Source organism: Lacerta agilis, chromosome 17, assembly GCF_009819535.1.
Source record: "Lacerta agilis isolate rLacAgi1 chromosome 17, rLacAgi1.pri, whole genome shotgun sequence".
NCBI classification, from domain to species: Eukaryota; Metazoa; Chordata; class Lepidosauria; order Squamata; family Lacertidae; genus Lacerta; species Lacerta agilis.
The window spans coordinates 24978707-24993386 of record NC_046328.1 but is presented as its reverse complement, the minus strand read 5'-3'; the positions used below and the strand labels follow the sequence as shown (position 1 = coordinate 24993386).

The following is a 14680-nucleotide window of genomic DNA, read 5'->3' as shown; positions in this document are numbered from 1 at the left end:
CACGCGCTACGCGAAGGGCGGGGCGGGGGGGAGAGCGTGAGTAGTCCGTTGTCCTATCAACCGATCTTGGTGGAAGAGCGGTGGGCGGGGCCATGGTGGCAGAGCCCGCTTCCTCATTGGTGACGGCTGAAGCGCCTCCGGCGCTGATTGGCTGTGCAACCGCAGCAGTCATTTTAGGGTGTTCGGGCGCGGTGAAACGGCATTTCCCCCTCCCTTTCCTTTCCTTTCTCCTCCTCCAGAAGGTTCCGCGCCGGCTTCCCTCACGCATCGCGGTGAAGATGATGGGCCAGCGCCCCGTCCTCGTGCTCAGTGAGTCTGAGGGAAAGAGGGGTGGGTGAGAGGGGCCCCTCCATGGACCCCGCCCCTCCTCTGCCACCCCCACGAACACCCCCCTCACAAACCCCCCTAATTCGGTTATCTCACCCTTCCCCAATTCTCTCCCATAATATCCCTTTTCAAATATGCACAGAAAGTATATGTTGGAGACCACTCCTTATTATTACCCCCTCGGACTAAATTCCCCATATAATTTTCTGCCTCCTTTAGCTCCCCTCCCCCAGTATAAACTGAACCCCAACATTCCTGGTTGCTCCTGTCTCGCCTCCCCGACTGTATAATAAATATGCACCATAATTTAAATATATCCCGCCTCTTTTATCTCCAGACACCCCCCCTGAAATGTATATTCTGGAGACCCCTTCCCCTCTTAACCACCCCACATTCCTTGATGCTACTGTTTTGTCCCCCTCCCACAAAAAACCAAGTGTATAATAGGAACCTCTCCTGTTCCCCTTCAAATTCTCCTCAACAAACTTCTCCTTCATTTATACCCTCATCCCTCCTAAAAAGTGCTTATTAAGAGGCCTTTTTGTTGCCCCCCAAATAATTTTTCTCCTGCTGTATTAAACTCTTCTTGCTCTGACCCACCTGTTTCACTGAATTGTGCCCTGCTTCACATTCCACAATTTCCTAAATTCTGTATCTTCCCCATCCCCCCAAAAGTATGTGTTGGGCATTTCTCCTGATCATTCCAAACCCCTCCCAGAATGCCCCACTTCATTTAATCCCCCCTCCTTACTCAAAAAGTGTATATTGGGGAGGGGGGCTTCTACTAAATCCTCCCCATAATTTCCTGCTTCTTACATGCCACCTCCTGCCTTCCCAGTTAATAACCGACTGTGTACCAGTATTAGGTTGAGCTACTATGAGCCTTAATAGGGTTTAGAGTCCTGATCTGCTGTACCCCATTGTGTTTCAAGCTGGGCGTATATTGTGGATGTACCTTCTCTTGTCAGTATGCTGTTTGAATGGAGGGTGCTCCCTTCATCAGTCTCCTCAAATATGCCCCCTAATAATTATTCTCCCGCTGTATTAAACACCTCTTCTTCCAACCCACCTTTGTTTCACTGAATTCTGCCTTGCTGCACATTTTATCACTGTCTGTTCCCTCACTTTACTCATATTATTCTCCATTTTAAGATGCCTAAGGCAGCACACAGAACTAGGAATGAATGTTGGTGTCTTGACTCTGTTGATTCTTCTGTTCTTTCCCTGATGTCCGGGTGCTCGGTTCTACTGCCCTGCCTCCTTTAAAAAAATATTCTCAGTAGGCTGGTTTTGCTATTTTGTTCTGATTACTAGATTCTTTACTCCAGTATTGGATTGATCTTGTTGGATCCTCCTTCCATTCTTAAAAGGAGAATCTAAGTGAGATTTGACACACTATTGGAGTGGATAGAGAGAGTTTCCAAATATGGGTGTGGATTTCTGGTGCAGAACGCACCACATGTGTGCAGCAGATAGCAGGGTTGTAAAGTTGGCAGGAGTAAATATCTGAAATGGGGATACGCTTAAAGTGTGTGTGTTGAGTGAGTTCCCTAAATCAGCTTTATGTTGCAGGCTCAAATATACGATACATTCCCATGTCATTGACAACAGGAGTTAGGTTTCCCTTGGTCTCTCCCTAGAGTCAAATGAATGTGGTTGAAAATTGAATAAGCCAGTGATAGCTCTTTCCTTGCTCGTCATAGTTACTGAATGTTTTAATATACCGGTACCTTCTTGTCTTTGTTTGGGTGTGGGGAATGGAGATTGTAGGTATCTGACTGCAAACTGTTTCTTAAAGGGCCATTTTCTTTAAAAGATAGATAGATATGAACATTTATATAGAGAGAAAGTAAATACTTAGCAATGTGTGTTTATTCTACACATTTAACAATTTACCGTGTTTCTCCTAAAATAAGACACCGTCTTATATATTTTTTTGCTCAAAAAAACACAGTATGGCTTATTTTCAGGGGATGTCTTATTTTAACTGTGTCGCATCGGTACGCTGCATAGCCACGCCTCCCCAGGCTGTTTTAATGGGAGGTACCACGTCACTATGGCTTATTTTCGGGGTATGGCTTATTTTTGGGGAACGGCTTATATTTCTCAAATGCATAGAAATCCTGCTATGGCTTATTTTATGGCTATGTCTTATTTTAGGAGAAACAGGGTAGATACAGTCATATCTCGGGTTACGGCTGCTTCAGGTTGCGTGATTTCGGGTTGCGCACCGCGCCAAACCCGGAAATAATAGAATGGGTTACTTCCGGGTTTCAGCGCAGAAGTGCTAAATCACACTTTGCGTTGCGCAGAAGCGCCAAATTGTGTCAAGCGTGTGCGTAGACGCAGCAGTGCAGGTTGTGAACGCGCCTCCTGCACGGATCGCGTTCGCAACCTGAGTGTCCACTGTACTGCTTAACTGCAAATTGTTTCAACTGCATGTTTAGTCAGGAGGACTCATGGGAAAGAACTCATAAATTAAATAAATAATAATAAATAACCACTTCCAATTGGTTACAGTTTTTACTGTGGTATGTCGATTGTAGAGCTGTTGTAGTAAAGATGTTCTGTCATTAGCATTTGAACATTGTTGGGGGGGGAAATAATGTGCCCTGTAGCCCTTAAGACAAAAATGGGTATTCCAGAAGCCTTGCTAGTGCAGGAACATCACAAGCAACTATATTGCCATTTAGGGTTGGTTGGTTATGATTTGATTTGGCTACTAGAGGAGAAGTGATTTCCTACATTGCCTGCTACAAATTGTGTAATAATACATTTCTGTTCCTTTAAGACATATTTTATTTACCTACGCTGTGCTGTTACGCATTCTTACCTGAGAATACTTCTCATTGAATATGGTGGGATTAATGTCTGATTAAGCATGCATAGGAATGTGCCATTTGTGGCATTTGTGTACCCATTCACAATTATTGCACTGGGCCCATTCTAAAGTCCCATGGTGGGGAGGGAATAGGAAAATAAGGAGGAATGAATGTGTACCAAAGAAGTAGTTAGGGTGAAAATGGGAGGTCTACAAAAAAAATTTTTAAGAAAGAGAGCCTGCATTTTTGTGAATGAGTTGTATTAGATGATTTTCATAATTGTTTTTCTGTTTGCTTTAGGTCAGAACACAAAGCGAGAGACTGGCAGAAAAGTCCAGACCGGAAATATTAATGCTGCTAAGGTATATTTTTCTGTAAAATGTGTTGGGGATGTGAAAGACAGCCTGTTAAAATTGCACACAGGAGTGGGTAGTGACCAGATAAGAAGAGGGTAACACTTTTTTACTTTTAACCATTGCCTAGTAAAGAAAGTTTCATCAAGGATACAAAGCTCTCCTTCCAGCATTCCTTCTTCTGTATTTGGTCAGTCTAAAAAGAGACGAGAGGCAGACACACAAACGCAAAAAAATAGAAGTGGTCACCCATTTAAGTTTTGGGTTAAAGTTGGATCCTGGGTCTGAAAAGACTGAAGGCTTCTGGTTTAATACTTGATGCAACAGAACCGTCAAGCCTTTGCATAATAATATCTAATTACCTTTTCCCCATGGTCTCCAGAGTTCCCTTGTCTGTCTTTTCACTTCCTTTCTGCTGAAAGGAAGCACACAGTTCTCCTGTCTCCTAGCCAAACAGATCTTTTTCCTCCCTGCACAGATGATGACCTGTTTTTAAGTGTTCTGTTGGCAACAGCTTCCTCTGCAGATGTTGGAATGTTTATGAATATTCCATAGTATCACAGCATGTTTAGGCTTACATTTGACAGGCAGTAGCTAATTTTGTGTCTCATAATGTTTCTGAAATTCAGCGCATAACTATCAAGGGTGTACCTAAGCTTTTCTTTTAAAATCATGTTGCCTTATCAATTCCTTCCATTTCAGACCATTGCTGATATTATCAGAACATGCTTAGGACCAAGGGCCATGATGAAGGTGAGAATACTTTTTCCCATCATTGCTCCATTAGTTCACAGTAAAGAGAGAATCTGAATACACATCTTCTTTTGTTGATATTGCATTCCATGTAATCTGACATAAGTGTTTCTAAATCTCCAATGCAGATGCTGTTGGACCCAATGGGTGGCATAGTTATGACCAATGATGGCAACGCTATTCTTAGAGAAGTAAGTCTCCTTGGTGCTCACAGCAGTTGTAGCTTCTTAGGACTTAGCCAAAAGGCAGGCACAGCCTAAGAAATAAATATATAGTCTGTCTTGCCACATATGATTTGAAGAATTGTGAAATTGAACAGTGGGAAGTGCCTCTTAATGGGAATGCCCCAGAAATTAACTTTAACAGCCAAAATGGCTTTTGAGAAGCGTTTTAGGGCAGCCTTCATGCTCATGCTCTTATTCCAGTATGGGGGCTGCCTTACATTTTTTTTCAAAAGCACTGTTTGAAGCAACTTGCACGCTTCTCTTGTCCACTCGCAGGAGAAGCGCACAATCTGCTTCAAACAGTGCTTTTGGGAAGTGCTTTAAACTCTGCTCACCAGATGATGAATAGGGATTAATCCTGCTGCCTTGGCTGTATGATCCTGTTCCCTGCTGGGAACAGGATGTATGGCCAATACAATGAAGCATTAAACCCTGTCCTGTAATCCTATTCCATTTCTATGTAGGCTTTATTCAAGGCCTCCTGGTGTTTCAGGAGGTTTCAGTAAAGGGAGCAGGAGTGCTAGAATGCAAGGTTTGTTCATGAGTCCGTCCTTCCTTCCTTTACAGATTCAGGTCCAGCACCCAGCTGCCAAGTCCATGATTGAAATCAGCCGCACTCAAGATGAAGAGGTGGGCGATGGGACCACATCTGTGATTATACTTGGTAAGATCACTCTGTGTATGCTCTTGAATGCCTGCCTGCACAAAAGAAACCGTAAATTAGAGAAGCATGTTGGTGCATTAAATGGCCACAAGTGATTAACATCTATTGAGGTGTTGTGGGTATCATTGTGTTGGAAACAAGAAAAATATTGAACACTGGACGCAACCTGTTATTTGAATGAATGGGATCTGGACACAAGAGCATTGTCATTCTGTTTCACAGATCCTTTTCATTTCAATGGGACATGCAGGAGTATCTGTCAGGGAACCGTCAGAGCCCAGCGGGGTAGAAGGGTTCTGCGAGGCTGAAGGTTCCCAGCACCACCGGAGCAGCAGGGAGACATCCTGCAGGAGCGACAGGCAGGAAGAGAGCGCTGTGGGGAAGGGGCTGTGGGATACTCCAGATTCCCAACACCGACCAAGCAGCTCAGTGGAGGAGGGGGCAACGGCAGTTCCGTCGCCCCAATTGCATAGAGGGGTGAAACACAGGGACGAGCAGGGGAGACTTGGGATACCCAAGTTCTTTTGTTGGGGGCACTCTCGAAAAGCGCCACTTCCGGGATCTGAGAGTGACTAAGACGGTCACGGACTTTTGAGCTCTGCAATGTATATAGCTGTACAGTGGTACTTCTGAACAAAATCAAAAATTATTTCCAGTAGCACCTTAGAGACCAACTGAGTTTGTTCCTGGTATGAGCTTTCGTGTGCATGCACACTTCTTCAGTGGTACTTCTGGTTACGTACTTAATTCGTTCCGGAGATCCGTTCTTAACCTGAAACTGTTCTTAACCTGAAACACCACTTTAGCTAATGGGACCTGCCGTTGCGCCGCCAGAGCACGATTTCTGTTCTTATCCTGAAGCAAAGTTCTTAACCTGAAGCGTTATTTCTGGGTTAGCGGAGTCTGTAACCTGAAGCGTATGTAACCCGAGGTACCACTGTAAATAAATCTTGTAAATAAATGGATCTAGAGTGAGGACTCTTTACTCGCGAGAAGCCACTACAGAGACCTTACAGTATCTCTCTGGGTTTTACCCTGTGTTAAATGGTGGGGGGGGTACCATTTGGATTTGCCAGCTCTTTGTAAAAAAACATGTCCATAGGTGCTTGCGTATTAATGAAGCCAATTTAACATGAAGAGGTGTTGGCTCTCCCCTATATGATCCATTCCCAAGAGAGCAAACCTAGTAGAGCTTGTAACCTGAAAGAATCAGATGTTGCATTATTAGCAAAGGTCTAGCTCAGTACTTCAGACTTGGCCCACTGTGAGTCACTTGCTGTCAAAAGGAACTATTTCCCTTCCATACCTGGAATTGACACTTCTGGTTTTTGCCTCTATTTTGTACCAGCTGGCAGAGCGATCATTGGGGGAGGCCTGGGGATAAAGGTCTTGACAGGCTCTGACTAGTTTGTGTCACTGGCCATAACTTGTGCTAACTGTAGAGCACACCTTTCGTTCGTTACTGTGTGCAATTCAGAAGCATTGCAGTTGGTGGCAGAAATCCTCATTGACTGCTCTCTGTTTGCTGTTTAGCTGGTGAGATGTTGTCAGTTGCAGAGCACTTCCTTGAGCAGCAGATGCACCCAACAGTGATCATTAGTGCATACCGAAAAGCTTTGGATGACATGATCACCGCTCTGAAAAAGATCAGGTGAGCAGGGAAGCTGAAAAGTGGAAGGGAATATGGTGAGTGGGCAGGTGATCTGATGACCCATCTCTGGACACCTGAGGGATGTGACAGAAAGGGAAATGGAAAACCCAGAGCTAGGTAGAAGTGATGCAAGAGTAGTTGTGATCATCACTTTGCCCAAGTGTTTGCATCTAGGTGCAAATTCACATTTGATCCCTGTCTATTCCTTTCTGAGGAGGGACCCTTATTTACATGATATACTAAATTATTTGCATGTGGAAGGTCCCAAGGTTCTCTGCCTGAGATCTTGAAGTTCTGTTGTAAGTCAGAATGGACAGTATTGGGGTAGATGAAATACCTGACTTGGTTTAAGCATCTTTGATAAGAGTAAAGTATTACAAATCAAAATAAAGTTGAAACATGTAGCTGGGGCAGTTGCAGAGAACTTCATGACCATGTCCCCAAAGTCTACTAGTGCTCTCAGCCATCAGTGAACTGCATAAAGTTCTGTTCTTCTTTGTCTTCCTGATGACATGCTTTATGCTTGGTTTTTCCAGCACTCCAGTTGACATTGGCAACCGAGAAGCCATGCTTAAAATAATCAGCAGTGCCATCAGCACAAAGGCTATCAGTCGCTGGTCAGATCTGGCCTGCACCATTGCCCTCGATGCAGTCAGGACAGTGGAGTTTGAAGAGAACGGCAGGAAGGAAATTGACATCAAGAAATATGCCAAAGTAGAAAAGGTACAAAGGAAAAAATATACTGCTTTTTGAAGGCCTGGAAGAAAATGATTTGAAGCCCCTTAGGAATAACTGACACCATCTTACATTTGTGAAATAAACAAACAAAAATATAGAGAATGAATATACAGTAGATTGATCCTTCTGAGTTCATATTTGCTTTCAAGTATGGAAGAGCCTTCCTCTCAGAGTCAGAATATTGTTTAAAGCATAGTTTATAACCAATACCAAAACAAAAAAGGTAAATGACTCCTGGACGGTTAAGTCCAGTCAAAGGCAACGATGGGGTTGCGGCACTCATCTCGCTTTCAGGCCGAGGGAGCCGGTGTTTGTCCACAGACAGTTTTCCAGGTCATGTGGCCAGCATGACTAAACTGCATATTTATAATCAAAACAAAGGGAAGGTTATAAAGCACATCCATGTGCATTACCACCTACATGCCTTCGTAGCAACAAATACAAAAGAGATTGCCTTCCCCCCCCCTTTTCTCTTGTTCTTGACTTGTGGATGTTCTCTTTGCCTCATCCAGATTCCTGGTGGCTTTATTGAGGATTCGTGTGTCCTGCGTGGGGTCATGATCAATAAAGACATCACTCACCCCCGGATGCGTCGCACCATCAAGAACCCCCGCATCATCTTGCTGGATTGCTCATTGGAGTACAAGAAAGGCGAGAGTCAGGTATGTTGGGCTGCAAGTTTCATCTGCTCTTCTGTGCTGAGGGCTGGAATGGGTTGAACCCAAGCACTTCTCACATCTTTTTAAACATTGTATTCTTATTGTTTTCAGTTCAGAATACAAGATATAAGAAAGGAAAGAAAGAGCTAGCCATCTAAACAATAATTGAGATTATAATTTGTGATCAGATGATACAGGCTCATCATGCCCTCAGCAGTCTTTGTTGATTTATGTTTTCTTGTACCTTAGAAGGTAAAGCTAACTTCCAGTGTGCTGGCTGAAGCTGATGGAAGTTGTAGTCCAAAACATCAGGAGGGTATCATGTTGAGAAAAGTTGACCCACCATTTTATTTACCTCTTATTCTTTTAAGAGAATTATAAGCATTATATATTGTCAAAGTGGTCGGGAAATAGACTTTCCAGTTAGTGGAGGATGCATATTTAACTTTCCAGTTAGTGGAGGATGCTTCGGCCTAAAAGGCAGCAAATAATGAAATAAGCAAAAGTTTATGAAAGAACCAAATATGCCCAGTGGAGTATAAATCTCACTTGTCTTCTTTTATACAGACTGACATTGAAATAACTCGTGAGGAGGACTTTGCTCGCATCCTGCAGATGGAGGAGGAGTTTATTCAACAGATGTGTGAGCACTTGATCAAAGTCAAACCAGATCTCATCATCACAGAGAAGGGAATCTCAGGTAAATACCAAAGTGTGTTTATGTGGGTAAACATTTGGTTATTATAATCTTCTCGCCTCCCTGCCTTTGCATTGTACTTAATATTTTTTGTTTTCAGACCTGGCACAACATTTCCTAATGAGAGCCAATATCACCGCCATACGTCGGGTGAGGAAAACGGACAATAACCGGATTGCAAGGTGATTGCAACACTTGATTTTTGTTTTTGATTTTTTATCAATACAAGCTGGTAATGCTGAAGTGAAGGAACATGTTTTTGATGGCATGCCAAGGGTGCTTTCTCTTCTTCTGCATTCCATCAGTTTGTTTTTAATCCTTAGGGTAGCAGCTATCTTAGCCAGGGCAGAGCATAGTGGTGAGGAGCCAGATATTCTTCTGCTCTCCCTTGTTACTACATGCTGGCTGAGGATGAAAGCTCTGATGTTCTGTCTGTTTTGTCAGGGTTGTATATATCTTTTGGGGGAAATTTGGAAGCATGGGAGAATGCTTAAGTTCTGGAAACTTCCTTTTATGCCTTAAACCGGCTTTTTTTGGGGGGGGGGGAGTAAGGGATTAAAAGCTTCCTAACATCACTAGTAGGAAACACGGATGATTGGGGGAGGAAACTTCACTGCCTTGCTTACCTGCAAAACTGCAAACCTGTCTGAAACCAGGCAGAGCAGGCTAGGCATGCAGCTGATTAGATGCCAGCTTGATTTGTGTCCTGAAGGAAGGGTTGCCAATCCTCTGAAGAGCAGATAAGGACACAATTTCCCAGCAGTTCTGAGACCCAGTTTTCCCCTCTTCAGAATTACCCACTAGCAAGAAAACGAAACTGTTGGTAATGCCTATTCTCCAAGGAAGAGTCTTGGATGCAGATGTGGAGCTACAGCATTGGAGTGGTGTCTTTTGTTCTTTTTCTGCAGGGCCTGCGGGGCTCGTATTGTCAGCCGCCCAGATGAGCTGCGTGAGGAGGATGTTGGGACTGGGGCAGGACTTTTTGAAGTGAAGAAAATTGGGGACGAGTACTTTACATTCATCACTGAGTGCAAGGAGCCCAAGGCCTGCACCATTATGCTCCGGGGTGCTAGCAAAGAGATTCTGGCGGTAAGCACCCAGTCATTAATAGGAGACAGATAGGCAACAACTTTTGTTAAGGGCTTTTCTCCCCCTGGGGAGACAGGAGAGATGTGGCTTTGGAATTGAATCACTTAAAGGTGATCCAAATCTATGTCAACCTGTTTTGAATGTCGAGAGTTTAAAAGAACCCTCTGGAACATCTAGTCCAGCCTTCCTCAACATGGTGCCCTCCAGATATTTTGGATACTTCCTGTTATTCCCAGCCAGCATGGCCAACGGGAGTTGTAGTCGAAAACATCTTGAGAGCAGCAGATTGAGGATGGCTAGTCTAGATCACTTCCAAGAAGCTCTCTGAAACTTAATATCTTTCAAACTCCTGATGGTTCTATGTGCACTGTTTGTTTTCAGAATTAAAGTTGGCACTTGCTTTGAGTGTAGTCCTAAAACTTTTTTGTTTTTGAAATGTTGATGTGTTTGCTGCCCCAAGATCCTTCAGGAGGAAGGGCAGGAGAAAAATTCAGTTAAGAATAAAAAAGTTTTACCTTTTAGAGTAATGAGTGTGAATAGCCTGTCCTTGGGTAAGTTAGGCCCTGTGGGTGTTCTGAGTGTATTTCTGCATCAGGAATGGTTGGCGCATTCTGTTGCTCCTTATCGAGAAATGCCTAGGAATTGCCTGTGCTCAGTGGATTTTGTCTGAAAGAAGGCAAGGTGAAAACAGTGACTCCTGCACCAAGCAGCCACCCCTGTGCACGCTTCACAAGAGGCTTTCCATATTTCATTCATTTAGTTATTGTATCCACAGCCATCTCCCCACTGAAATGTTCACCAGTTTGCTAAGCATCTTGGCATGAAATGTGAACCTTTGCACTCTCTCCTCTTCCCCTTTCTTGCAGGAGGTGGAGCGCAACCTCCAGGATGCCATGCAGGTCTGTCGGAATGTCCTGATTGATGCTCAACTGGTGCCAGGAGGTGGTGCTTCTGAGATGGCCGTTGCTCATTCCTTGACAGAGAGGTCAAAGGTCATGACTGGGGTGGAACAGTGGCCCTACCGTGCAGTTGCCCAGGCCCTAGAAGTCATTCCCAGGACCCTGATTCAGAACTGTGGCGCTAGTACCATCCGCACACTCACTTCACTACGGGTAAGGGATGTGTTTGCTGTTGCTGCTGTTCTGCCCTTTCTGATTCCTCCTTTTGTCCTTGCAGCTAATAGCCGAAGATTGTCAAAAGCAAGAATTGTGCTAGGTGCTCTGTGCAGAGTAGAAATGATACTGTCTCTGCTCAGAGGTGAGCATTAGAATATGGCCCTAGGAATCATTCCAGAAAAGATTGTGAGTTTTGAACCTCAAATGTTAAATCAGCTAGGAGTGAGCATAAGCTGAGTAGATGGGAGTCCTTTAGGAACGGCCACAGGGCTGCTTCATGACCTTTGGAACTACTTGCTTTTCAGAAGCGTGGTATTGGTGGGGGGGGGGGCGCAACTGGATTGTTCAGTTGAATCAATAAGTAGAAATCGGGCATTTCTGAAATTGCATTGCATCAGGATTTTCTATTGTTGCTTACAGGCCAAGCACACCCAGGAAGGCAGTCAGACCTGGGGAGTAAATGGGGAGACTGGAGCCTTGGCAGACATGAAGGAGCTGGGTATATGGGAGCCTTTGTCTGTCAAGCTGCAGACCTACAAGACAGCTGTAGAGGTAAGAGCAGGGGTCAGCAACCTTTTTCAGCAGGGGGCCGGTCCACCGTCCCTCAGACCATGTGGTGGGACTCTATTTTTGGGGGGGAAAGAATGAATTCCTATGCCCCACAAATAACCCAGAGATGCATTTTAAATAAAAGCACACATTCTACTCATGTAAAAACACCAGGCAGACCCCACAAATAACCCAGAGATGCATTTTAAATAAAAGGACACATTCTACTCATGTAAAAACACGCTGATTCCCAGACCATCCGCCGGCCGGATTGAGAAGGCAATTGGGCCACATACAGCCCACGGGCCTTAGGTTGCCTACCCCTGGGTAAGAGAGAAACCACAAGCTTGATTCCATTGAAGCCAAAGTTTTCACTCCCCTGCCAAAAGAGGTTTGTGGCAAGAAGTGGGTGTAAAGTCTGCCTTGTTCATTGCAAGTGAAATTTTCATTCCAAAGTTCTCTTCTGGGAGAATGCTTTCTTCCCTTTGCTATCTGCTGCTATGTACCATGTTCATACCAGAGCTCTGAAAGAATTATTACTTGCTGCCCCACAACTTTGCTTCTCTTGCTTCTCTAAGTCTGTTTTATCAGGCACAGGGAACCTGTAGCCCTTCAGACTACATACAGCTCACATAATGCCTGAGTGTTGGCCGTGCTGGCTGTTGAGAGCTGGAGGCCAACAATATATGGAGGCCAACGGGTTATTCAGCGCTGTTGTATATCTTTGGAAAACCCTTTTATGTATTTTGGGTTAAGTTCGATAATGAGAGTGAAAAGACAGCCTAATTTGCTAGTCTGACTTTCTTGGATGCATTATATTCTTAGTTTAGTTGCCCATCTCTTTAATCTCATGTCCCCACCTGTCTTAGGGCATGCTGTAAAAGTGTAATCTATCCAATATACTGTATTGGCACAACTATAAGATGCACCCGCAAATAAGTCGCACTGTTAAAATGGGGGGGGGAGAGAGAAAAAGAAAATAACCGGGCTGCTTCCTTTGGGGGGGGGGGAGCCATCCTGCTTTGCAGGCAGACTTTCCACCTTCCCCCTTCCTTAGACTGCTCAGGGAAGGCTTGGGAGCAGTGGGCAGGCCGTGCTCCCAGCTGTTCTCTTGGAGGGGGGGAAGCCGCACCACTGCCAGCAATCTCCCCCCCCCTTCTCCCCGGCGGAGGCTTGGGAGTGGCGGATGGGCTGCACGCTGTTGCCCCATGCTCCTGGCTTTTCTCGGGGGGTGGGGGAGAGCCCCGCTACTTTGCCGATGGTCTCTTCTCCCCAACGGCCAGGGAAGGTTTGGGAGCGGTGGGCTGCACGCCACATAAGGTCACGAATATAAGCTGCACTTATATTCCGCACGGGCGGAATTTGGAAAAAAAAAGTGTGGCTTATATTCAGGCCAATACGGTAAAAACAGTGTTCTAATTGATGCTCATGAAGTGGGTGGAAAAAAAAGAATGGTGATCATCCAGTTATATGTTGGTATTGGGCACACCAAGGAGAAAGTCTAGGATCATGCAAGATTGAATTGGGCATTTGGATAGAATCTGAGCTTCAATGAAATCCCTGGAGCCAACATTGTACTAGGTTTAAAGTTCTCTGTCTTAGATGCCGCAAACATATTTAAAGTACACACACACAAATCCTGGGGGCTGTAGTTTTCCCCTCAGAGCTACAATTCCCAGTGCCCCTTATCATGCTACAGTTCACAGGATTCTTTGGGGGTAGTGCTTTAAATGTATGGTCTGTATACAGCCATAGTATAAAGACCAGTTGGCAGCACCTTGTGTTATCTTACAAATCACAGGAGTATAGGATGGGAATTCTGCCTCTCCCAAGATTGTTATTCTTACTGACAAAAATATTTCTCCACCTTAGACTGCCGTCCTCCTCCTGCGTATTGATGACATTGTTTCGGGCCATAAGAAGAAAGGAGACGATCAAAGCCAGCCGCAGCCTGGAGCCCCAGATGGGCCCCAAGAATAACTTTGTGGAGTTTGGAAAGCTATAGGGAAAGCCATGCGCTGGGATAGCTGGACATGGAAACCACCTGGATTGATTTCGAGTGCTGCTTTTCTTCTCTCTCCCCTCCCCCCCCACCTGCGTTCAAGGGCAGTCAGTGTCCAAATACCGATTGAAGCTTGAAGTGGAGAGGAAAAAGGAAGGCCAATGATGCGTTGGTTACCCCCGTTCTGTTAAGGAGACACTGACGCTTTATTTAAACGTATACTGTAGCTTCTTTGTGGCTTTATTAATAAAAATTCACCACATTCATAGATCAATTTTCTTTGTCACTTCTTCCTGTCCATAGCTGTCCATAGACTTCTTTCTGTGGTATGGTCTCAAATCCAGCTGCTTTGGAGCATTTCCACACTTTGTGCACCAGCATAGCCAGACCTGCCTTGGGCAAGGGGTACAGCCATTCTCGTCTGTCTTGTGCATGTATCTTAAGCACCTGATTGATACAGTCAAATATTTTTGAAAATGTCCATTTTTTCCTCCCCTAAGGGAACTCCAAACAGTTAACATCAAGCAATATTAATAATTGATGCCATATCAAAGGTATGATGAAACCGTTACAGAACTGGTAAGCAGAACAGATTGCCAGTTTAGTTTTCCCCAGTTTAGCACAACTTAAACAAGCCAGGTCTTCACCTGCCACCAGAAGGCCTATAGAGAGGTGGCCATATGAGAGGCACTCCACAGTGCCGGCCCCACAATCATAGAGACCCTGTTCTTCATGTAACATACAAAAACTACTGGACATAAAACTCTTACCAAATACATTTTGACCCTTAGGTCTTCCTCAGTGGTCCTAATTGCATATATACACCTACATCCAGTTTGGCGTGCCTGTCAGATGTTGGAGAACAATTTACAAACATCCCAGAAACAAAATGGTGGCAGTACAGTCAGCCCAGGATCTGTATAATGTGCTCAAACTGTCTTGCCCCAGAGAGCAACCTGGCCACTGAATTCTGCACTGGCTGAAGTTTCCAAACTGTCTTCAGAGGCATACCATGTAAAAACCATATAAAGAAGTTT

At 44.6% G+C, this 14680-nt stretch overlaps 1 protein-coding gene across 1 annotated transcript; it reads left to right on the top strand.

Moving 5' to 3' along the window:
* The first annotated feature begins 181 nt into the window (after window positions 1-181).
* CCT3 (chaperonin containing TCP1 subunit 3) lies at window positions 182-13917 on the top strand. Its single transcript, XM_033174351.1, has 14 exons — window positions 182-309; window positions 3450-3511; window positions 4205-4255; window positions 4384-4446; window positions 5047-5143; window positions 6677-6794; window positions 7331-7517; window positions 8045-8194; window positions 8759-8891; window positions 8989-9070; window positions 9797-9977; window positions 10844-11089; window positions 11513-11644; window positions 13514-13917. The coding sequence occupies exons 1-14, from the start codon at window positions 279-281 to the stop codon at window positions 13619-13621; spliced, it is 1641 nt and encodes a 546-aa protein (XP_033030242.1). The 5' UTR covers window positions 182-278; the 3' UTR covers window positions 13622-13917.
* The last annotated feature ends 763 nt before the right edge of the window (window positions 13918-14680 follow it).

Coding starts and splice junctions, on each gene's coding strand:
- CCT3 (XM_033174351.1), top strand. CDS start 279: ATGATGGGCCAGCGCCCCGTCCTCGTGCTCA. Junction 7,518..8,044: donor AATATGCCAAAGTAGAAAAG/GTACAAAGGAAA, acceptor TGCCTCATCCAG/ATTCCTGGTGGCTTTATTGA. Junction 9,978..10,843: donor CTAGCAAAGAGATTCTGGCG/GTAAGCACCCAG, acceptor CCTTTCTTGCAG/GAGGTGGAGCGCAACCTCCA.